The 23,721-nt window shown below is 42.7% G+C and overlaps 1 protein-coding gene across 1 annotated transcript in view; it reads left to right on the top strand.

The window, feature by feature from the left end:
* Positions 1–8,727: 8,727 nt before the first annotated feature.
* Positions 8,728–23,721, top strand: part of LOC111862914 (leucine-rich repeat-containing protein 20) — a 46,034-nt gene continuing 31,040 nt past the window's right edge. The window contains exon 1 of the mRNA XM_023848758.2: positions 8,728–9,028. Coding sequence (XP_023704526.1) covers positions 8,878–9,028 — 151 coding nt within the window. The 5' untranslated portion in view covers positions 8,728–8,877. The remainder of the gene's footprint in view (positions 9,029–23,721) is intronic.

The raw sequence follows: 23,721 nt of genomic DNA on the forward strand, positions 1-23,721 counted from the left end.
TCTTTGACCTCGGACCTAGATGGATATGAGTGGTCAGTTTCATGCCCCAGTCGCCATACCCCCGTGTAAAGAGCCTGCGGTCCCCAGTGGATAGGCTGGCTAGGCCCCAGGGCCGGTCTGGACGCTGTGGGGGAAAGAAAAATCTCTTGCTTTTGCCAGGTATCGAACCCCGATTCCTCGGCCGTCCAGCCCTTAGCCTAGTCTCTATACCGACTGAGCTATCACAGCAAATATAATAATAATAATAATAATAATACATCTTACATTTTTTTCTTTATTATTTATGTGCCGAGCCAACAGCCGCAAGGCCAATTACAGATAGAGCACAGTGTAGATACAGGTAATTACATTATGGACACACACAACATAAAGTCAAATATTAATTAAAGGTAAGCATTGGAGAAGGAAACGTTATACAGAAGAAATAGACACACATGAACAAAGATGAAGAGAAATGCACAAAGAACGTAATAACTAAGAATTACATAATACCAGAACATTAATATTATGAACAAATATTATTAATAATTTTAGGATGATGAGTATAAACGTGATTGAGAGAAGAGGCTCTGACTGCAAATATGTCGAGATCTCAACCTTCCCCGTTGGTAGCTAGGCGCTCCAAACAGAAGGACAGGGTTTACAATAATAATGATAATAATGTCACGGTTTAAGGGCTGTCTATAGACGGGGTATGGATTTATTAGCCACTTATACACTCTTCTTGTAACTACAAACAATTACAGTACCACCGCTAATCTCCAAAGTTCACAAATCACCACAGCACCCCCTAAGCCTTTTCCAGCCTAATGTATCTTTACCAGCCGTTTCCTGGCAACGGCTTCTATCAGTGGAAATTCTTCAGCTTCACACCCTCAGGTTCTCTTGTCACAGGCGTCCGTGAAGAATTCAACTGTCAATTGACTTTAGACCCATCTCTTCTCAGCCTCCCTTGCGGAGCTCAACTGCACTGCCAACCCTGAACCACATCAGACTGCCTGGGGCTCTCGTTATGTAGCCTCGGGGCGGCCGCAACAGAAAAAAACGCGATTGCCTAGCGATAGCCCTGGTATTGTTGACGTGTTTACCAGCCGTTACAAAACAACGCATGTTCCTTCTCGCGATCGTTGCATATCAACGGCACTACACGCAACAATAATAATAATAATATTTTTTTAATTCGCTTAGTGGGCGGTGGAGTCCAACTGGGTCCACTCGGCACTGCGGCCACTGATTGGCCTATTGTAGGCGGGTAATTATGATGTTGGAGAATTTGGTGGAATGAAGATTTGCAGGGGAAACCGAAGTACTCGGAGAGAACCCGCCCCAGCGCCACTTTGTCCACCACAAATTCCACTTAATCGAACCCGGGCCGCCCCGGTGGGAAGCCAGCGACTAACCGCTTGAGCTATGGCGGGGCCATAATAATAATAATAATAATAATAATAATAATAATAATAATAATAATAATAATAATAATAATAATAATAATAATAATAATAATAATAATAATAATAATAATAATAATAATAATAATAATAATAATAATAATAATAATAATAATAATAATAATAATAATAATAATAATAATAATAATAATAATAATAATAATAATAATAATAATAATAATAATAATAATAATAATAATAATAATAATAATAATAATAATAATAATAATAATAATAATAATAATAATAATAATAATAATAATAATAATAATAATAATAATAATAATAATAATAATAATAATAATAATAATAATAATAATAATAATAATAATAATAATAATAATAATAATAATAATAATAATAATAATAATAATAATAATAATAATAATAATAATAATAATAATAATAATAATAATAATAATAATAATAATAATAATAATAATAATAATAATAATAATAATAATAATAATAATAATAATAATAATAATAATAATAATAATAATAATAATAATAATAACTGGCGACTGTCAATATTATGCACAAGATCATATGAACACTGTGGTACTCTGGACGCTGTGTATAGGAAGAACTGGAAAAGACACCCACGAATACTTAAATTAAACGAGAAAACTTATCGAAAATTGGAACGCACAGATGTGCGCAGATCACGAAGAGTGAGCTGTGTGTGCGCAAGTGTAATGCAGGAGAACTAAGACACAGGAGCGCAGCCTATCTCTCAACAAGAAGGAAAATGCAATTCGTAAAAGTTGTAAAATAATTTGAATCCAAAAGCGGCTGTCACAAAAACCAGAGTGATCGCGAATAATCTTGTCAAGTTATCGAACTGGTTTAATGGTAACGGTTTAAACTTGTATTTGGAAAGTCTCTAGTTTGAACCTCACCCCGCTACTGACTATCTTGGATTTCCAGAGGGATCGCAGGTGTAGGCGCTGGCCTGAAGAGGACAAGACAGCCGCTATTCGGATCCTTACGTACCCTGTTATTGTTTCACCTAGTCACAATTTCTGCAGTATAAACTGAGTGCCATAGCTCAGGCGGTTAGTCGCCGACTTCCCACCGCGGTGGCCCGTGTTCGAGCCCAGGTCAGGTTATGCGAGATTTATGGTTGACAAAGTGGCGTTGACACGGGATTTCTTCAGTTTCCCCTACCAATTCTCATCCCATCATCTCCATATTCATATATTATCCGGGGCTGGTGTAATAGGCCCATTAGTGGTTGACGTACCGAGTCGACGGTATTTGAAACATTCTAAGATTTAATAACCAAATACGTCAATATATTGTGACATGTAAACCCTTTGCTAGGCAACGACAGCGAAATAGGCAACTATACACGGTGTGTCCAGGATCCGTTAGGAATCTCTCTCTCTTTCCCCCCCCCCCTGCAATGCCACCTTTTGGCGAGTTGTGGCGTTAAGATTCTTGAAGTTTCAGCTGTAGCTGTCTATAACTTCAAAGCGCAAGCATCGTTGCATCATGTTTTCTGACCTTGAATGTAACAGTACTGTTCTGACGCTCGTCGGAAAATGGCGGTTGAACAGAGAGCCAACATCAAATTTTGTTTGAAGTTAGGCAAAACAGCCAGAGAAGCGTGCGAAATGATGGAAAGTGTACGATGGTGATTATTTGAGTCGCTCGAACATTTTTCGATGGTATGCTGTATTTCGTGACGGCAGGGAGGACATTGAAGACGCTCCACGTGCATCAAAACCGAGAAAAAAGTCGCACTGAACAAAATGTGAACAAAAGTGACCGAAATCCTTGCATCAGACAGATGTGTTTCTGCAAGACTCATCGAGGAGCTTTTGGGAATAGCAAAGAGTACTGTGCATCAAATTTTGACCGAGGATTTGGACAAACGGAAGATCTGTGCGTGGTTTGTACCGCACGCGCTTTCAGGCGATGAAAACATGCCAGAGGGGAACACTGCAAAGACATGTTACGGTCGGTCCAAAGTTAAACAAAATTTACANAAAAGTCGCACTGAACAAAATGTGAACAAAAGTGACCGAAATCCTTGCATCAGACAGATGTGTTTCTGCAAGACTCATCGAGGAGCTTTTGGGAATAGCAAAGAGTACTGTGCATCAAATTTTGACCGAGGATTTGGACAAACGGAAGATCTGTGCGTGGTTTGTACCGCACGCGCTTTCAGGCGATGAAAACATGCCAGAGGGGAACACTGCAAAGACATGTTACGGTCGGTCCAAAGTTAAACAAAATTTACAAAATCGATTGTTACTGGTGACGAGACATGTTGTTTTCAACATGAGCCTCTCACAAAGCGGCAGAGTGTAGCGTGGTTGAGCCCAAAGAAGCCGAAACCGAAGAAAGTCCGCATGCAAAAGAGTCGAATAAAGACACTGCTAACCGTTTTCTTCGATTCCAAAGGAATCATTCACAAGGAATTTCTGCCAGAAGGTCAAACATTGAATTTTGATCATTATCTCGGAGTCCTCAATCGTTTGTTGGCGAGAATTCTTCCAATTCGACCTGAGTATCAAGAGCAAGGTTCCTGGCCGCTCCTCCACGACAATGCCCCACCCCACAAATCGAAGATCGTGCGGCGCAATTTTTTGGCCAGAAAAGGGATCACAGTCCTTGATCATCCTCCGTATTCGCCAGATTTGGCTCCAGCAGATTTCTGGTTGTTCCCAAAAGTTAAGTTGGCGATGAAAGGAGACCGTCACGACACCATCCAGGACATCCAAAAGGAATGTACCACAGTTTTAAATGCGATTTCACAAAAGGAGTATAGTGACTGTTTTCGAAAACTTTTCAATCGATTCCAGCTATGTATTGATTCAGAAGGAGACCTTTTTGAATAAAAAGAGTGAAATGTTGGAAATAATTCACGTCTTGTATTTTTAATGAGCACAGACCTAACAGAACCTGGACACACTCTGTACAACGGCTGTTACTAGACAGTTGCCCCTAAACAGCAATAGAGAAACAGTGTTTTCTGTGATATCCGTGCCGAGATATAAGCAGAACGAGTGAGGAGGGAGTGAATTTGACAACTGACCCGTCCTCTGGTCAGAGAGGGAGCCCAACATCAACAAACCCGAAACTGTCTGGCAGTAATACAAATCTGGTCTTGAGCCCCAGCTTGACACCAAGACAGACTGGCCGAATGGCCGTTGGTCGTAACATATCTTTGACTTTGATTTTAAGCGAGTGCGTGAGTTAAAGGAATGGTGCGGTTCAGTTCTTGTGCGCTGTTGCTGTTATAAGCTAGTAGATGAGGCCGGGGGCAGTTTGGGAACCCAGAGTATGGAGAACGTCCGTCGTTGGAAGCCGCTACCAAGCAACAGCAGTGAAGACGTGACTGTGGTCACTGTGTGTGTGTGTGAGTATGTAATAGTGAATTGTAAAGTGTAGTCACGCGCATTATCAAAGAGCCCAATAAATCCGATCATCAATCGAAATCCCGTCTATAGTCACTCATACACTTGATAGTATTATAGACACTTATGACGAAGTGCGCAGTGATTCACTTCTCATGCTCTTATATCCTAATACAAGTATTCGGGAGATTGGCTTCCCAGAATGGGTACGCTTTTCCTCAGGCGCTCCAAGAAAACTTAATGAACTACTACCCTTCCTTACCAATCATCGTACTAACTGATGCTTCGCACTTTAGAAATATCATAGCATAAAGGAAACTAATTTTAGGAAAGGAAAAGTTTTATACCAGATTTTCGATTTTCGAGAGAGTGCTTCAATATGTGCTACAGAATCTTTGCTCCGAGAGCAGGTTCCATGGCTGTTAACAAGAAAGCGAGCGATTAGTACAAAGGAAGGCAACGCACTAACACACATGGGTAAAGTATTGAGTCCAAGTTGCATTTGGCAAGCAGCGGACGTTCCAGAAATAGAAAACGTAACTGCGAAGTTTTCTGGCCTTTTGGTTTGCCTCGCGGTGCCAGGAACCTGCAGGCAGAAGTTATTAAACCCGAGTTTGTTTTATGCCGCTAGAACATTTCCATTTGACGCAACGGAATAAGCCAGCCAGCCTGCCTGCCTGTAGGCTTTCACTGAAGTTAATTCGGCTCTTGGATTGTTACACGATGAATGCCGCCAGTGCTTCTGACGTTTCAGAGGTACATGCTGCCTCCGTCTTCAGGTTCAAAGTATATAACGTCGATGAGTCTCTGTGCATATATACGTAGAAGGATCATGCTTCGAAAACAGCGGGGGGGTTAGTAGGGATAGTACTGATGCCTCTAGAAAGGCCCTTAAAATGCCCCAGAATGCACACACACAACTGCAACTGATGTTCGCGAGCGGTTACCCAGCCATGTGCTGACCAGGCAAAATGTCGCTTAACTTTCTATGCTGTGGTTGGGGAAGTATGCAGAGAGACCCGTGGCTCCGGAGTTTTGGAGGTAACGGGACGGAAATGAAGATTGGCGTATTTTGGAATGAATGTGAGCCTCGACAGGGCAATACATAGGGCGGGGCTTCACCTCATGAAGTTGTAGCCATTCTCAGGTCTGGCATATATCAGTAACGGAAAAGCACGGACTTTATTAAAGTTTTGTCAGTAATATCAGGTTAGGATGTGTGGAAAGGACTCCAGTGCAGGATGTAGAGTTCGATCATCTGGGATATAAGGCCGTGTAATCCGTTGAAAATGAGACGACGTTTCGGAGGAACATGTCATTGGTTCCTTGCTTGGCTTATTCGACACTGAGGATTGTGGTGACATGTTCCTCCGAAACGTCAATTGACTCTCAGCGGACTACATGGCATTATATTGAAGAAGATAGAAACGCTCCTTAGTGTCGTTTGGAAATGTTCTCGAAATGTTATTCACTTCCAAAACGTTCTAACGACGTAATCGGGCGTTACGTGTTCGTTAATGCTGTATCAGCAGCAAATCTACTCAACTAGATTTCCATCTGTGAAACTAGCACAGAACTAGCGGACCATTAGTGGGTATGAGGCTCTGGGGTGGCTGTTCAAACAAAAGTGCACACCCTGTGAAATTAATACTGTCCAGAGGACGCGAACGCGAAAACAAAGGCTATGCTACCTTAGGGATCGTATGATGGGGGCGCGCGGTAGCGTAGTTGGGGCACTATGCTACAAGTCGGGAGGCCGCGGGTTCGATTCCCGATGACGTCACTGAATTTTTCAGTTGACCTAATCCTTCCCGCCACATTATGGCCCTGGGGTCGACTCAGCCTCTGACAGAAATTATTACTAGGAATCTTCCTGGGGGTAAATGTGTGGCAGGCGCGTAAGGCTGAAAATCTCATCACCATCTGTGAGCAGATTGTCTAGAGAAAATGTGAGAGCCTCGACGTCTCACACCCGTGTAGTCCTCCACGGCCTGTTACAGGAATAACTTTGCCTTTTACCTCCTATGGATGGTGTAGTAGGAGTGCCAGAAGCAAACAAGAATATCACAAACAGAGACTGTTTTGTAATAAGATTTGGAGATTTTACAGAAACAAAATTAGACCTACGTGAGAATCAAATGTAATTTTTTCATAAAGAATAGTTCTACTACAGAGCTAATAGCAACGCTACTACTCACTGCTTTCGTCATGTAATCGTGAAAACATAGCCTCGCAATTTGCGTACCGTCGCCATGGTTATACGTTTAAACAAAGAAATGTTATATGAATACAACTTTTTAAAAATGTGGAAAAAAATAATTTGTTCTTCACGTCACGATTTTCTGCAGCTATGTTATTGGGGTCTTCTATCTGTATGTAGCAGGTGCGGAATTCGAGTAATATCATGTCTGAAGCTTTGAAAGCAAAACTTCTATGGCGCTTAATTTTAGTCTACTTTCCTTATTCAGAAAATAATAGGAGGCTTATGAGATAACATTGCTGTCAGTTTTTATATCCGTCCATGTCTGTCCATCCGTCTTTATATTCCCATAATTTTCACTTTAGTATATATATATATCTGTAATCCCCACCCCCCCACCTAAATTTTTGTTAGAAGGCTTATGACCAGGGCCCGGATTTTGATGACCTGAAAATATTAAAAAAAAAAGACCCATAAAATGACAAAAAAATCGAGAAAAATGACCTAAAGGAGAAAGAGAAGGAACACTTCGCTTCCATATTATTCACATTTCAGAAAACATATGAATAAAGTTTCCTTAAAATGGCCAAAAATCGCAAGAAATACCCTTAAAAGCCCAAAAATCTACCAAAAAAATGGAAAAAAAATTTACCTTAAACCTAAAAATGTCAAAAAATGACAAAATATTACCTATAAAATTTACATTTCTGTAACCAGCAGCTCATATCCGAGATTTATATATTTAAGAGCATCGCATAGGATACAAGGAAAGAAAGATGACATGTCATCAAAATCCGGGCCCTGCTTATGACAAAACCTTGCTCTCTGTGTTTCCCCCTTACAATTTTTTGTTTTCTATGCGGTCCGTCATACCAAATGGAACTAGGCGATTAGGTCTATCTAGAACTTCTTGTTTACTGTCCTGCAAATCAAACAGTCCCTCTCTTCTTAACCTGGGCCTAAGTAAAAATACAGACCACTTTCCGTTTCATCTCCGCCCGAGGCCATGTGAGATGGAGGAAAGTCAAAAGATCTGTTGAGTAAAGTGGAGCCTTGTCCGCTTTCATTGAGACAGATGGGGTTTCCATTGTTTGAACATTACATATGAACATTCACATGATTCTGAGATCTCAGTTTTACCCGGAGTGGCTTTCTCGTTCCTACGATATGAACCGCCCTCAGTTCCAGTCGTGTCGCCGTAGTGTCTGTCACAGGCTGAATGTGGCAGCATCAATAAAAATTGGAGAAGTAGAAAATAAAAGAGTTTCTGGAGTTGAATGGATATGCCCATTTGTTTCGACGAGGAATGTCAGTCACCTTTTATAATCGACGAAATTCAGATGATGCAGCGCACCCAGTTCACTGTGTTAGTTTGATGTTGACACATGTCTTCTGACTGTTCCTATCCCGCGAGGATCGGTGCCCAGTTTTCTTTTGTTGCAGCCGGAAGTTACTTTCCGTAGGCAGAAACTAAAATAAAACAGAGTTTATAACGTAGGTAAAATGTCTGTTGGCATGGCGATGTTCAGTTGGCAACAAATAAAATCGGCTCAAGCAGCTGTTTTGTTTCTTCGTATTCACCTTGTACTGCTGATGACGTCACGCTTCCTAGACTACTTTCGCACTACTGCGATGCGCAAATGTCTCATGCGCATGCGTTGAGTAATGTCAAAGCTTTGTGTTTAAGAGTGGGAGCTAAAACAGCTGATATCGGTATATAAACAAAGCAGCGTGACAGAATTGAAAGGTTTTCACGAAAGTGTCTGGTGTAGTGTTGCGACCGGAGTGACATATATCTCGTGAGAAACAAAGGAAAACTGAGATATATTTGCCAGCCAGTTCGTAGCACAAAGAATCCAAGATGAGGCCACCACAGTTCGGAGCAGACATCACGAATCAAGCCAACAATGAACCAAACTTACCTGCAGTCATGCACTGCACGCGCATGGCAGGAAGAGCCATTATCAGGGTCGTTGGAAGATGTAATGATGCACAAGAAAATAATAATCTAGGTAAGTATTTAGAAAAAAATACGCCCATCAGTAAGATTAACAGTTGAAGAAAGCAATGTCCATTCTTGGGCACATTGTAATGATTCAATCATTCTGGAATCCGTACAAGTAAAAAAGTATAGTTATCCCTGTAGCGGGCCGTGGAGGCCCATAGGGTTGTGAGATGTTGAGGTTCCCACATTTTCTAGACAGTCGGCTCGTAAATGGCGGTAAGGTTGTCAGACTTACGCGCCGGCCGCCTTCAACCCCCATGAAGATTCATGGTACTCATTTCTGTTAGAGGCTGAGTCGTTCCCAGGGCCATAGTGCGGCTGGAAGGATTAGGTCAATTGAAAGAAATCAAATGACCTCATTGGGACTTGAACCCGCGACCATCCGACTTGTAGCATAGTGCCTCAACAAACTACGCTATCGCTCGATTTTATAAAATCTTACCTTCACGAAAAACCGTTTCCATGGATTGAAAAGGGATAGACAGCTTTCTTAAAAATGTAATTTTTTCGAATTGGGAGGACAGATTAAAGCAACAAAGCATAGTTTTACGTTTCAGCATTAATACTTGAAAAGAAACTTATGTACGCTTGTGTAATTTTGTAAAGAGGTACCACACTGTACAGCGTCACAAAGGAAAGTCAGATCTCACATTAAACAGACTATCCATATGGGGCATACGGTAGCGTAGTTGATTGAGGCACTTTGCTACAAGCCGGAAGGTCGCGGGATGGAATCCCGATGAGATCATTGGATATTTTCAATTGACCTAATCCTTCCAGCCGCACTATGGCCCTGGGGTAGACTCAGCCTCTGACAGAAATGAGTACCAGGAATCTTCCTAGGATATTCTGGAGGGTAAAGGGCGGCCGCCGCGTAGGGCTGACAACCTCACTGCCATTTGTGAGCCGAATGTCTAGAAAATGTGGGAACCTCAACTTCTCACAACCCTATGGGCCTCCACGGCCTATTACAGGGACACCTTTACTTTCTACTTACTTTACCATATCCATAGATATCGAACTAAATCTTTTTACTATCATATATCAGGCTCCTGGCGCCCAGAAACTAGATAATATTTTAAAATACATCACGTTGGAGTTTCATAACGTGAATTTCATATGATTTCGTGAGAGATCTTGCCGTGGTTGCTGAGGCCTATTGCGTGGTTTTATTCATAAGGAAAATCTTATTTTCCTATGAAATTGAAGAGAGGTTCGAAGGCGTAGTGCTCCTTCACTGTAGCTTCGCACTCTACTTAATTCAGCATGGAATAAGGAACAATATTTATATTGCTAAGGTTCCCAGGCTGAGCCTAGCACCTTAACATGCGTAGATTATAAAGGAAATGTCACACTTCGTTTGGTATTATTATGGTAGCTTCTGAAGTCAGTTCGAGTTTAACAATGGCTATCTTTAAAATCTGAAGATAAGCGATAATGTTTGTTCACACATTTATCTTACCCAATCTGCAGAATCTCCAATAAATGTATATGTTCAATAAGTACTGACTCGTGCGTGGGTTATGCCCAGTGGCATAAATCATAATTTCTTTTGTTCACTTCGGTATCATTTTTTTTCCCTTGTATTGGGGGTTTACTCAGGTATCTCTGGTAGAGTTAGGACGGTGTATCTTTTCAGTCTACTTGTAGTTTCGCTATTGTCACTGCTAGTGCATTTCTGTGGTTTTCTGATTTTCTCAAATATTCGGTAACCCACTTTTTTATTTGACTGAGCGCTGTGTTCATTTGTAGATCTTCAAGGATTCTATGGTTGTTTATGAGAGGTAATGCTATACTTAAATTATATCCGATATGAAAGTCCGGTTGTAGGGCAATACAACTCGTCCGTGGTGTGCAAAGTGTTAGAAATGGAAGAGTGAATCTTTCTTTACGCCATTCTAACTCTGACGCTAACTCAGTCTTCGCTTCCGCTCGGTAACGAACATAAACGTTCAAGGACTAAACTTCCCTGGCACCAAATACTCTACTGTATCTGTTGAGTTATTCAATCAATAATGTTAATATACCAATAATCATGATTTACAAAATCGGTTAGGAATGAGATTATTAAAATTCCCCAAATTAAATTGGCACTGTTTTGAATACACTACCGGAAATAGAAACAAAAATACACTTCATTTAAAATATATGTAATGCCACATGCTTAGTTCTCCAACAGCCGAAATGTTTAAAATGAAAGAAATTATTTTATCGTAACAGTTCATTGCATATCTGCTTCAAGGTCTGTGAATTTCTATCAGCCATCTTTTCTGCCTAAGATGATGAAGTGTTGGCAACCCAATTTTTATAATCCCGTAAGTAGGAGTCAGAACTGTGAGAAATGTGTCACTTCCGTCTCATTTACTCGTAGTTTCTCCCCGTTGTTTTGTCACGATTGCGCAGGTCTTCTGAACTGCAAGGAAACCCGAAACTTGGTTTATGACGGGACAAGAAGTACAGTGGAATGAAACTATGTGCAGACAATTCAAAAAGTTCGTCTGTTGTCATTCATGTAAGTGGAACTTTTTCGTGACTCTGAAGGGAAGATGGCGTCGCTCCACTGTGAACAGATGTAGTGAAACCGCATAAAAAAGCTCTGCACAAATACATTTTGCTCTGTTATCTTTAAAGACGTAAAGATTAATTTAACGAAGTGTAACTGTACTGCGGGTTAAAACAGATGTGAAACTTGGCCACATACATTAAAATTGACGGGCATAAGGTCAGGGTGTAAGAACAGGGAACTGAGAAGTATATTCGCTCCTGAGAAGGGCGAATTGGATACAATCGCCCATTAAAATAACAAACTCATGGAGGGCTAGACGAACACGATATATGCCACCCTTCGGAATTACGAAAATGCACACCTAATGTTGGCCGAAAACGTGGAGAGAAGATGCCGCTTGGAGGACTTGGGGTTATATGCAAGGACAATATTAATATTGACCTTAAAATTTAGGGCCTGGACTTCATTCATCTTAACGAGGACAGGTTCCAGCTGCAGGCTATTGTGAACATCATAATGAATATTTTTGCCCCACAAACGGCTGCGAATTTGTTGCCTAGCTAAGCAACTATTAGTTTCTCAAGACGGACTCTCCTCCGTGGAGTCAGGTAATTTCTAGCAATACCCACCAACTATAAGGACACTGTCAACTGAATGAAGGATTGCTTAAGTCGCTAACTAGCGCTGCACAGCAATAGTCATGCAGATTCTGATCTTAAGACATTGTTGGGACCAGTCTCAAAGTCGAAGTACTCGTACGTGTATTTTGTACTTTCCACCCAGTAATTACAGCTCGAAGGAACTTTTGTAGATAAAATAATAATTATAATAATAAGAAAAATATTGGTAAATATCTGCATGTTTATTGCGGACACACGGTAGCTTTGAATCACTATGCTACAAGCCAGAGGGTCGCGGGTTCTATTCCCGATGGGGCAATTGGATTTTTCCGTTGACCTATTCCTTACAGCCGCACTATGGCCCTGGGATCGACTCAGCGTCTAACAGAAATGTGTACCAAAAATATCTGCGTAAGGCTGACAACCTCACCGCCATCTGTGAGCCGATTTGCTAGAAAATTTGGGAGCCTCGACGTCTCACAATCGTATTGGCCTCCACGGCCTGTTACCAGGATAGTTTTACTTTTTACCTTACCTTTATTATTATTATTATTATTATTATTATTATTATTATTATTATTATTATTATTATCGGCAGCATCAGCACCACCATCATATCAAGCAGTTGGCGTCAGTAATGTGTTTACTTCTGTCTCTTTCTGTTCCGCTTCTTACCCATAAATAACAATTTGCTTTCTCTCTCATAGTGTTATTCACCCTTTCGATACATTGTCTCCTATTCTTTTGTGTTTATGAATGAATATTTCCACGTTCTTGTTTTCCAGACCTCCAAGAACATCAGCAGTTTTTTGTTTAAGCGGCTAGAATATAGGCCTAACGCTGTTTTCTTTATTGCTAGTGGGGTGGGACTAATCCCTTATACTGCGGCCACTTCTGGCCTATTGTACCAGCCCCAGATGATAGGTGAGGGTGATTGTGGAGCGATTGGTGGAATGAAGATTGGCAGGGGAAACCGAAGCACTGGGAGAAAACCTGCCCCAGCGCCACTTTGTCCACCACAGATCCCACTTGACCAGACCCGGGATCGAACCCGGGCCGCTGCGATGGGAAGCCAGCGACTAACCGCTTGAGCTATGGCACGGCCCATATAACGCTGTTACTGCTACGTATTGTTAACTATAAGGGATCCGGGATAGCTCAGACGATACAGCTACGGTCTACGGGCTGAACGACCGGAGATGGATTCCTGGCAGGTGCAAGAGGTTTGACTCCACTGAACACATTTTCAAGACCGGCTCTGGGGCCCAACCCAGCCTCCTATCCAGTGGATAGCGATGGGGGGGAGGGCTCTTTCCCAGGGGTAAGACGGCCGGAGCATGAAGCTGACCACTCATTTCCATCTTGTGCCGAGATGAATGGTGGAGCTGTACCTCCACTCCCTCATATGTCTTCACGGTGTGGCTCTTAATTAAGCACAGCGCCCACTTTAACTTGATGACGCATTTCTTCATTTAGAATCCAAATTGTCGACAAACGTACACTACAGATTGCGATGGACCGATGTTTCGGATGAACCTCCTACCTCCATCTTCAGGATGAAATAAACATTTTATACGCTGAATTCGGAGGCAGCAAGCTCCATCGAAACATCGGTAGATGCCAAACTAACACATCACATCGTCGTAATGCGTTCATTTCCGTTTTAAAGTCGATCTACTGCGTCTCGGTTGCGCAAATCCTACTCAATGTTATCCACAAATAGAAACAGTCGTCAGTGAAGAACCCGCACTTCATATTCATCCTTGCTTTCAAGCAGTAGGAAATTGATGTGACCCAGTCTCGTTTCCTTGCTTCAAGCGGCATTTCATTAGAGTTAGCAGTGACTCAGATAACCTTTGTTACACAAAATCCCTCTTGTCCACGTCAAGGCCATTCATTCTCTTTGTTCCTTCTGGTTTCAGATAATAAAAGAGAACGTTAGTTCTAACGTCATAAGTTGGGAGACAATGACCTACACACTTGTACACACCTCCCAATTAAATCCGTTATCCACAGCACAGTTTCGTGCAGAAAGATATGCCCCCTCCCTCCCTCCCACACACACACCACGCCAAACGAGTTCTGCCTTGTGCCCAGAGCTGCGCATCAGTATTGTTGCGGCATGCTTTCAAACTGGTTCGTCTTATGAAGCGTTCGGTAGCTCAGAATGCACAGTGCCGAGTGGTGCGCTATTAGGGAGTAATGAATATGAAATGATGTGCAATGTAGCGGGCATGGCACTATGGCCCAGGGTTTGAGTCGGCCTCTAATTAGTACCAGGAATCTTCCTGGGGGTAAAGGATGCCGGCACGTAATGCTGACCTTACCGCCATCTGTGAGCCGATTGTCTGGAAAATGTGGGAGCCTCGACGTCTCACACCCCTATGGGCCTTCACCGCTTGTTACAGGGATAGCTGTATTCTTTTACCTTACATCTAGATATTTGCCTGGAAGAAAAATTCGAAAAGAACTCAGATAAGTTAGTCTGTCTCCGAGCTGGATGTGAACCGGACCCCACGTATAAGAAGCAGGACTGCTACCCCTCTCCATCGAGACATCCAGTACGGTTTATGTACCGTAACGTGGTTAGTCGTCTGCACCGCGAATTCTGTCTCCAGGCGCGGGCGGTTGCGGCTGTGTATGTCCGCCAGACTGTTCTGGGCGTCTGATGAGGACAAGCCGGAGCAGCAAGACCCGTGATATTCAACATTAATTTCGTAAATATAAATGGAGTAATAATTTTGCTGCGTTCATCCTGCTATTGCCTTCAGACAGCATGGAAGATACTGTTGTTTAATTTTTCTGAAAAGCCATAGAGCCTGGATAGCTCTGTCGGTATAACGACATGCTACGAACTGGATGGCCGGGGTTCGATTCCCGGCAGAGGCACGATTGTTTTTTTTTATTCTCCGCAGCGTCCAGGCCGGCTCTGGGGCCCACCCAACGTCCTATCCAATGGGTATCGGGGGCTCTTTCCCCGGGGGTAAAGCGGCCGGGGCGTGAATTAGCGATAACGCAATAATATATTGTGACACATATAAGTGACTATAGACGGGGTTTTGATTGGTAATTGAATTATTGAAAATTTACAGATCGTAACTACAAGTACTGTTGCTAATTCACACACTCTACAATTCACAACACACACTTAGTTCTTCTCAGTCTGCTGTATCTTCAGCAGTTGTCTGGTAACGGCTTCCAACGATGTTCTCTGTTTTCGTGTTCACGTCTTTACCGGCTGGCGGCTGTCTGACAACTAACAACATTCTAATGTTATATTTCAGCATCCCGCTGCATTATTGGCGTGTACTGTCATAATAAGGATAACAAAATTCTAGACTTGTCCTGCTTATAACACATCGGCATTGACCTCCCAGCAGTCAGAGTCAAAGTTACTTGACGACTTCCAGGTTACCGCCAATCAGTTCGTTTTTGTGCCAAGCACCTTGAGACTCACGACCAGTATTTGTTCAACTGAACACTTGAGATCATAGTCCTTATGTAACATCCTATCTGACGAGAAGATGGGTCTGTCGTTTACAGTTGCGACTGGTCCTCGCCATCGCAGTCATTCTCGGATCCGATCGCGTGGTACTCATGGCCATATTTTACTGTCTCCCATTTGAGACTCCCCCAAGCTAGAGGGCCAATTCTTTGTATCTATATCCCCCAGGAACAGGGTGGCCCAGTTATACACCCAAGCACTGGGCTCCATTTTCGTCGCCTCCTAGGATTCGCAGGACTACGGTGGAGGTATTCGGCCCCGCCTCCACACGGGAACCTCCCAATAGCTCTTCTATTGTTGGAACACGTAGCTGTCACACGGACCGTGTAGAGAACATTGCTTGCTAGTTAGTCCATTCGTGCGTGTTAGGAATCTGTTGCGGCCGTTGCCTAGCAACAACCGTTGTTCATATAGTCATTTCTTAGCAACGGGTCTACATGATGCAATGTTTAACAATATTTACCGATCCAAACCCCGTGTGTGGTGACAGTATGAATGTTTAACAATAATCTGAGGGACCTGGACAACCGTTGCCAGGACAAGGCATCCACGGGTAGACGACTGACACTCGTTGCCCTCTGCGACCAGACGAACCAGGCTGTACTGTGCCAGGGAAGAAGTACCCATTGCTGTCGTCAAATTGAGTTGGCCTCTTCATTTCCGTCTGTTCACAAGCTCGGAGAGCTTCGGGCCATATTTCGGAACAGGGCAGTGACAACAGTTTATTTGTTTCGCATTCGAGGCCTTCACGACGTTAACTATGAAGTTTGTTCTATTATAGGAGTATGATGCCATGCAGTTTGGTAGATACGTTTGATTCCTCTTCAACTTCCACTGCTTGTTTCGGATTTAGAATTAATTCGTGAATTTTGCATCATTACGCATGTGATACAACTCCCTTGCATAGTGGATCGGCCTCTACACTGGAACACACTATATACATGCTTACAACTGGATTCGAACCCTCGATCCCAGTGTTACAGCAGCTGCTGTGAAGAGCCGTATTCACTATTTTACTTTTGTCTTGATGTGGAAGCTAATTAAATGAGTAGAAATGCAAGAGCACACAAGGATGCCACATATCAGCCTCAAGGCGAGTCAATTTCGTTACGTTTCAATTCGGCCGAAAATTCTTTATACTCTGTACCGAATGAATTGTGGGTAATTAGAAAGAAGGTCAAAAAGTGAAGGCAATTTCAGCTTAACCCACGAATCATGTTGGTAAAATGTAAATCTGTCCCTGTAACAGGCCGTGGAGGCCCATAGGGTTGTGAGACGTCGAGGCTCCCACATTTTCTAGACAGCTCACAGATGGCTGTAAGGTTGTCAGCCTTGCTCGCCGGCCGCCCTTTACTCCCAGAAAGATTCTTTGTACTCATTTCTGTTAGAGGCTGGGTCGACCCCAGGGCTATAGTGCGGCAGGAAGGTTTAGGCCAATTTAAAATTCTAATGACCTCATCGGGAATCGAACCCGCGACCTTCCGGCTTGTAGCATAGTGCCTCAACTGGCTACGCTAGCGTGTGCCCCCTAGCAAACAAAATAGAGTCATTATCTCTGTAAAAGAATATCGTCACGGTGCTTTGTGAGGTTATGTTTACACTGAGGAGGTACTGATTCTGCCGGTAGGTGAATGTGCCCTGTCGTCATCGTTGTGATTATGCTTATTCAGAGCCTGTGTTTGTGTTTCTTAATATTGGTTGTTATGAACGGATTGTTGAGTATACAAGGCAGACCCCAGTAGGCTAATTACACATGATCCTCGTAACTTTAATCTGGAAGGGCGGTGCCGTTTTGTGTCGTCAAAATAAATGTCTGCAATTATAGACACCTGAGTCATAAAGCAGTGTTCTCTGTTCTCATTTACTGTAGATAAAAATTTACATTGTTGCCATAGCGAACTAACGGTAGGGACAGGTGTGTATTTCTTTTACAAATGTCACTAAATATGTAACATATTGTCAAGTGTACGAGTGTGACTGTATGCGGGAGGTTGGATTGCTAATTGGATTTATTGCACTTATTCATACACACAACTCGTAACTACAAGTAACTATAGCTCTATTGCTAATTCACACTCTGCAATCCACTGCAGCACACGCTTAAAGTCTTCTCAGTCTGCTGTATCTTCACCAATCGTTCTTTGGTAGCGACTTCCAACAGCCGACTTTCCCCTTCCTCTGGGTTCCCGAACTAAAACCGTCTCACAGCTACCAGCTTCTAACAGCAACAGCGCACAAGGACTGAACCTAAACAGTCCAGTAACTGCTTGCTAACCACTGCACTGACTAACTCAGCTATTCCCACTGATAATATCTCGGCACGGACCGAGCAGAAAATGCCGTTTCTCTGTTGTTCAATTGTTTTGCGGACCGCACAGAAAACGCCATTCCTCTGTTTGCGGGCCGCTGCGCAGTCGCCTGTCTCACGTCAGTCGCCTAGCAACGGGTCTACATGCCATAATATTGTAAAATATTTCAATGAAGACAGTAGTTCCTGCTTTCTATATTTTATACTCATAACTATTCTTACAGATGATCCACTTCCTTGTCGAGAAATTGAAGAGTTTATTTTTAAGTTCCTTGTAAAATAAAGTTAAACATTCGATACCTGGAAATCATCGTGAAATTTATTTTGTTCGTTTTAATTTAGTTTAGTTTAGATTAATTGATTGTGAGGACGATGGCGTATAATTGACATAGAAATTACACACCGTATATCTACCCAGCTCGTTCTATGAATATCTTTATATTCATGACCTGTTTGAGCCTTGAAAGACCACCTGAAACAAATGTAAAAATGTTAATGGGTTAATTTACATGTGAGGCCGCTTCACTAATTAGGTTATGTTCCCTTATGGAATTGGTTTTAAAACAACGAATTTTTGGCACGTATGATATGCTTCCTTGGATGCGGGGTCAGCAATGGCACATACAGGATAACACTGGGACATGCATCCGTTTGTGTCCACGGTTCGTACAAGATCGTCCTCATCTTGGATCGCTCGGCCATTTCGTCCTGCACCATAAAAGTCAGCCATATGCATTTAAATGAAATGCCAAGAGTGCCGCTTTCTCCAGTTGCAACTACATTCTCGGAATCATGAACCTTCAGTCACTCGGGATAAATAACGTCTTTGGGTTTCTTTCTCAAGGAAGGCGATGTGAAATCGTACGCAGCCAGTGAGCAACCTTTCATGGTGTACTAATATGGGAATTAAAGGTCGCATATTTTGGAGAGCGGTTTGCCTTGCCATTCTGTTCTCTGTGCTCATGTATCAGTGGTGCCAACCTATTTGCTTGGCCATATTGAAAAGCCAGCTTAAGCACAAGACACAGAACTCTTAGAGCAATGACCTGTCTTCCACACATCTGAAGTTACTCACTGACAGTAACATCACTAACTGACTTCATGGAGCTGGGCCCTTCTTGAGAAGCCGCCATTTTTGCACCTGCTCAAGAACTTCTCAACATTTTATGAAACCCAAAGGTTCATTATCGTGTTCACAAGAGCCTTCCACTGGTCCCTGTCCTCAGCCAGATCAATCCAGTGCATACCACCCCATCCTATCTCTATAAGATCATCCACCCAGGTACATCTTGGTCTTCCTAGTAGTCTCTTCCTTTCTGACTTGATCAATATGCATCCCTCTTCTTCCCATCCGTGCTACATGCCTTGCCCATCTCATCATCCCTGACTTGATCATTATAATTGTACTTGGCGAAGAGTACAAGTTATGAAGCTCCTCATTATGCAGTTTTGACTGAGTAATATTTTGGTTTTAGGCAGTTATTGGGCATACGAGTGCATTTCCTATTGTTATGTAAATATGTTATGAGGCTCAGGATAGTGACCAGTGGAGGGCTCTTGTGAACGTGGTAAAGGACCTTCGGGTTCCATAAAATGCTGGGAAATTCTTGAGTGGCTGCGCAAATTGCGACTTCTCAAGAAGGGCTCAGTTCCATAGAGTATGTTAGTTTTTAGTTAGTTACGTAAATAGTTTCGCCAACTCCACAGTAAGCGTCCGTATTCGACTCTGTTTTGAGTCAGTTAAGTGTAGCCCCCCCCCGCTACAACTCGTTTCCGAAGACACGTGTTTCGGAGGAGCTTTCTGTAGCATTCTTCAGGCTGCAGGAGACCGGTACAGATGTGGGATAGGAATGGAAGAAAGGCAGGCAGGACCCGGGGCTGGAAACAAGCCAGTGGTAGATGCTTATCTTCAAGAGGGCCATCATCCCCTATATCAGCACATTCATTTTCCGGAGTGCCTTATGCTTCTGCGCAGAAGCGAAGGCTCATGGAACTCGAAAACGTTTTTTTTTTGTATCTCACACCAATTAAAGAAAGAAAGATAAGAAAATAAAAGAAATTAAGATAGAAACAATGAACGAAATAAACAAATACTGAGAAGGAAGGAAGGAGTAAACGTCAACAAGGAATTAATTCACATGGCTGGAAAATAATGCTGTTTTCCTCCTGAACTTTCAACAACAATAACAACAGTGTAACTTTGTTGCCCATTGCCTTGTTGTGTTGGGGTTTCACATCAAGGTGAACGCAATGCTAGGAGAAAGAGGAAATGAATATCCCACACGAGGGCGCACATGTTATTCGTACGGAGGGAAATTTTCTTCCCGCTGCTAAGTCAGACGGCGCAGACTCGGCTGTGCCAGCAAATTGAGAAGGCACGACGTCAGAACAGGCGAAGTCTCTGCCATATTCACTGCTCTTCAGCAAACCGGACATTACAGTGAGAAGTTGAGGTTATGTGATCTGAGCTAGGGTCCCTCTACCCAAAAGTACCCATAAAGTGTACAAAACTGTAATTTTACATGAACCACTTAGAGTGATTGGGGGTTAGCAGCGTCATGTGTTGAAGCTGACGTATTTCGTGGTTTTCCTCAGTTCCTCCAGGCAAATGCCGAAATAGTATCTGCAATCATGCTGTTAGCGATTCCTTTCAGATTGTGTGTAGTTCAGTCAAGAATTATCATTTCATTCTACGCCTTCTAACCTGAGCTGTCGGTAGTTTTGTTAAGTAAAACGTGAATGAATAAATAAACTATGTCGCTTCAACAATGATAAGTCAGAAGGTAGATGCAGAATATTATTAAAGTGAACACTCGTAAATCAGTTCAGCCGTACATTGCTTATCACTAGGACGACACATTTATTGATATGAATAATGATTTTAATTGCCCTGCTCTCAGTAATAAATAAATATCAAAGTTAACGAAATTCGGTATGTAAAATCACAAAAAGGCATTTGAAAAATAACTCAAAATTGCATTTTTTACTTTTGTTTCTGCTTTATTTTGGCCCTTATTTTGTGGTACTTTGTAACATCTACGTTGTCATGGTGACCGCTAAACACAACCTACTGGACCACTAGACGTCGTCACAGTAAATTCCTTATATATTTAACCCTTTGTGCGTGTTATTCTCGAACTTCACCGTATGGTGCATGAGCCTAGAGTTTTTTTTTCATTTATTTAAAATTGAAATTATATTTAGATACATGTTGCCATGACGCCATGGTAAAAGGGCCAGGATTCAAAACGAAGAGATATCTTAACCCTTTAAAGCCCATTGGTTACTGTAAGTACCATTTACTTCAACATACTAAAGTCTGCATTCTACTCACACAATGCATTTGTGTGTTCCATATGGTTCTCACAATAAACAGAGATTGTTTCCCAAAACAGCATTTCCCGGTTGATCTTTGTAGAGGAATGTAGTGTGTTTTCTGTGAGTATTCCGTGTGGAGGCGGGGTCGAATATCTCTACCGTAGCCCTGCTAGTCGTCGGAGGTGACGAAAAGGAAACCCAGTGCCTTGGGGTATAACTGGACCACCCTGTTCCTGGGAGATATAAATGCGGGGACCTGGCCCTCGAAGTTGGGAGAGTCTAATCTGATACAGTAAAATGTGATCATGAATCCCGCGGGACTCGGACCTGAGAATGCGCTGGCGAGGGCCACCAGCAATTGTAAACGGTAGACCCATCCTCTGATCAGAGAGGATGTTACATAAGAACTATGAAAGCAAGTGTTCAGTTGAAAAGAAGATGTTGGTCGTGAGTCTCAAGGTACTTGTCGCCAAGATGGACTGATTGGCAGTAGACCGCCAGTCGTAAAGTAACTGTGGTTCTGGCTAGTCTTTAAAGGGTTAATTGCCCCGTATTTTGGACAACGGGAACTGAGTAACATTACATTTCTAAGTTCGCAGAAGTATTCAGAGTAAATATTTCAATGTTAAAACTGCTTGTAACGTTCAGATGGAGATCAGGACGTAAGAATGCCGTGGTTAGTTGCTCGTCTATAGGACATGACGTAATGCTTCCGTTCCTTCCTGCGTTCCATTGAGGATAGCGAAAGTGTATCATTTAATCTTCCTTCTCGTCTTATGGCCCGTGGGCCTACTCTCTCTTCCCATGAAGAACTTTCATTTCTTTGAACTGCCAACCGTTAATTGTTGTTGTCAGTCTTGTGTGAACGTTCGCAGCTCATGCAGATATCTCGACAGCGACCCGCGCCACTTCTGTTCCGCAAGATGAGCTAACTTCATCTTCCGAATACCTGAAAACATAATTTCAACCGAGATAATAAACGCTTTTAAAAGGGGGGGGGTGAGTGGACGATGTGTAAATAATTATATTTTGTGAAATAATTCGGTTATAAATTAAATGTGCGTCATTTGAAAATCAGTGTAATAGGCCTAATAATTGAGTTTAATTTACGTCATGTATTTCAGGTTTAATGTGAATCTAAATTCTTACCGAGGGAGACTGGATCTGTTCAGAACCTATTGTTCCTCCTCTTGTCACGTCGTAACACGTGAAGCTGTGGAATGAGTAATGCCTCTGCCCTTGACCCTTTGTGCGGGAGCGGCCACCGTAGCTTTGCGGGAAGGTTGAGGGATATATATAGTTCGTAAAATCAAATATGATTATGCGAAATGAAGACATTCTCATGAGGTGTGGTAGCTCTCCTAGTTTCCTTCGTGTTTGGGCAAGTAGCCGTCTATGCGCGTGCGCTTGCGCAGTATGTCTGTCCCGTTCCAATGTGCTTCACGTAACGCCGCATATCGATTGCGCGCGGCTGCCGCGCAAGGCAATGTTCGTTGCTTTGCCTCGCAAAGTCGATGCCATGTTGCCGCGCGCGGCAGAAAGAACACTGCCGCGCGTGTCGAGCCAAATCGAAGCGGTTCTCTGTCCCGCAGCAAAGGGATTTCAGTGTCCTGTGCTCTTTCAGTTGAGACGGTCTTGTGGCGTTCCGGGGTTTCTTTCGTGGCAAAATGGAGAATGCACAGCGTCTCGCTCTCATACAGCTGTATCTGTATTTATGCTAATAAGCAAAAAGTGAGTAAGTAAAGCTATCCCTGTAACAGGTTACAGGGTCCCACATTACCTTGACAATCGGTTCAAAGATGGCGGTAAGGTTATCAGCCTTACGCGCCGGCCGCGCTTCACTCCCCAGGAAAATTATTTAATTAATTCCTGGTACGCATTTCTGTTAGAGGCTGAGTAAACCCCAGGGCCTAGTGCGGCCGGAAGGATTAGGTCAATTGAAAAAAATCCAATAACCTCATCGGGACTTGAACCCGCGACCTTTTGGCTTGTAGCATAGTACCTTAACCACTACGCTACCGGACACCCCGTATTTATGCTAATACAGTAATAATTTATTGTTTATTTACAGCTGTAGGTACTGTTTACCTATTCAAGTGGTTCGCATTAAATGAATTCGCCCTTATGGCCGACAGAAACACTCCCAGCGATACTGCAGATACTTTGCCTGATGTATAGTATTCATGGTGATTGCGCTGCCGCGCTTCGATGCTAGACACGAACACAGTAAACAAACGAACGAGTTTGCCGCGCACGCCGCGCGCAAACGAAACCCAGCCTTAGATAGAAGATGTACAGGCATACCAGGGAAATAGTGCAGGTTCGGTTCCAGACCACCGCAATACAGCACGTCACACGAATTCTTTTGTTTCCCAGTGCATATGAAAGTTACGTTTACTCTGTAGTCTATTAAGTCTGCAATAGCATTATGTCTAATAAATAA

This window comes from Cryptotermes secundus, unplaced genomic scaffold, assembly GCF_002891405.2.
Source record: "Cryptotermes secundus unplaced genomic scaffold, Csec_1.0 scaffold582, whole genome shotgun sequence".
Classification (NCBI taxonomy): Eukaryota; Metazoa; Arthropoda; class Insecta; order Blattodea; family Kalotermitidae; genus Cryptotermes; species Cryptotermes secundus.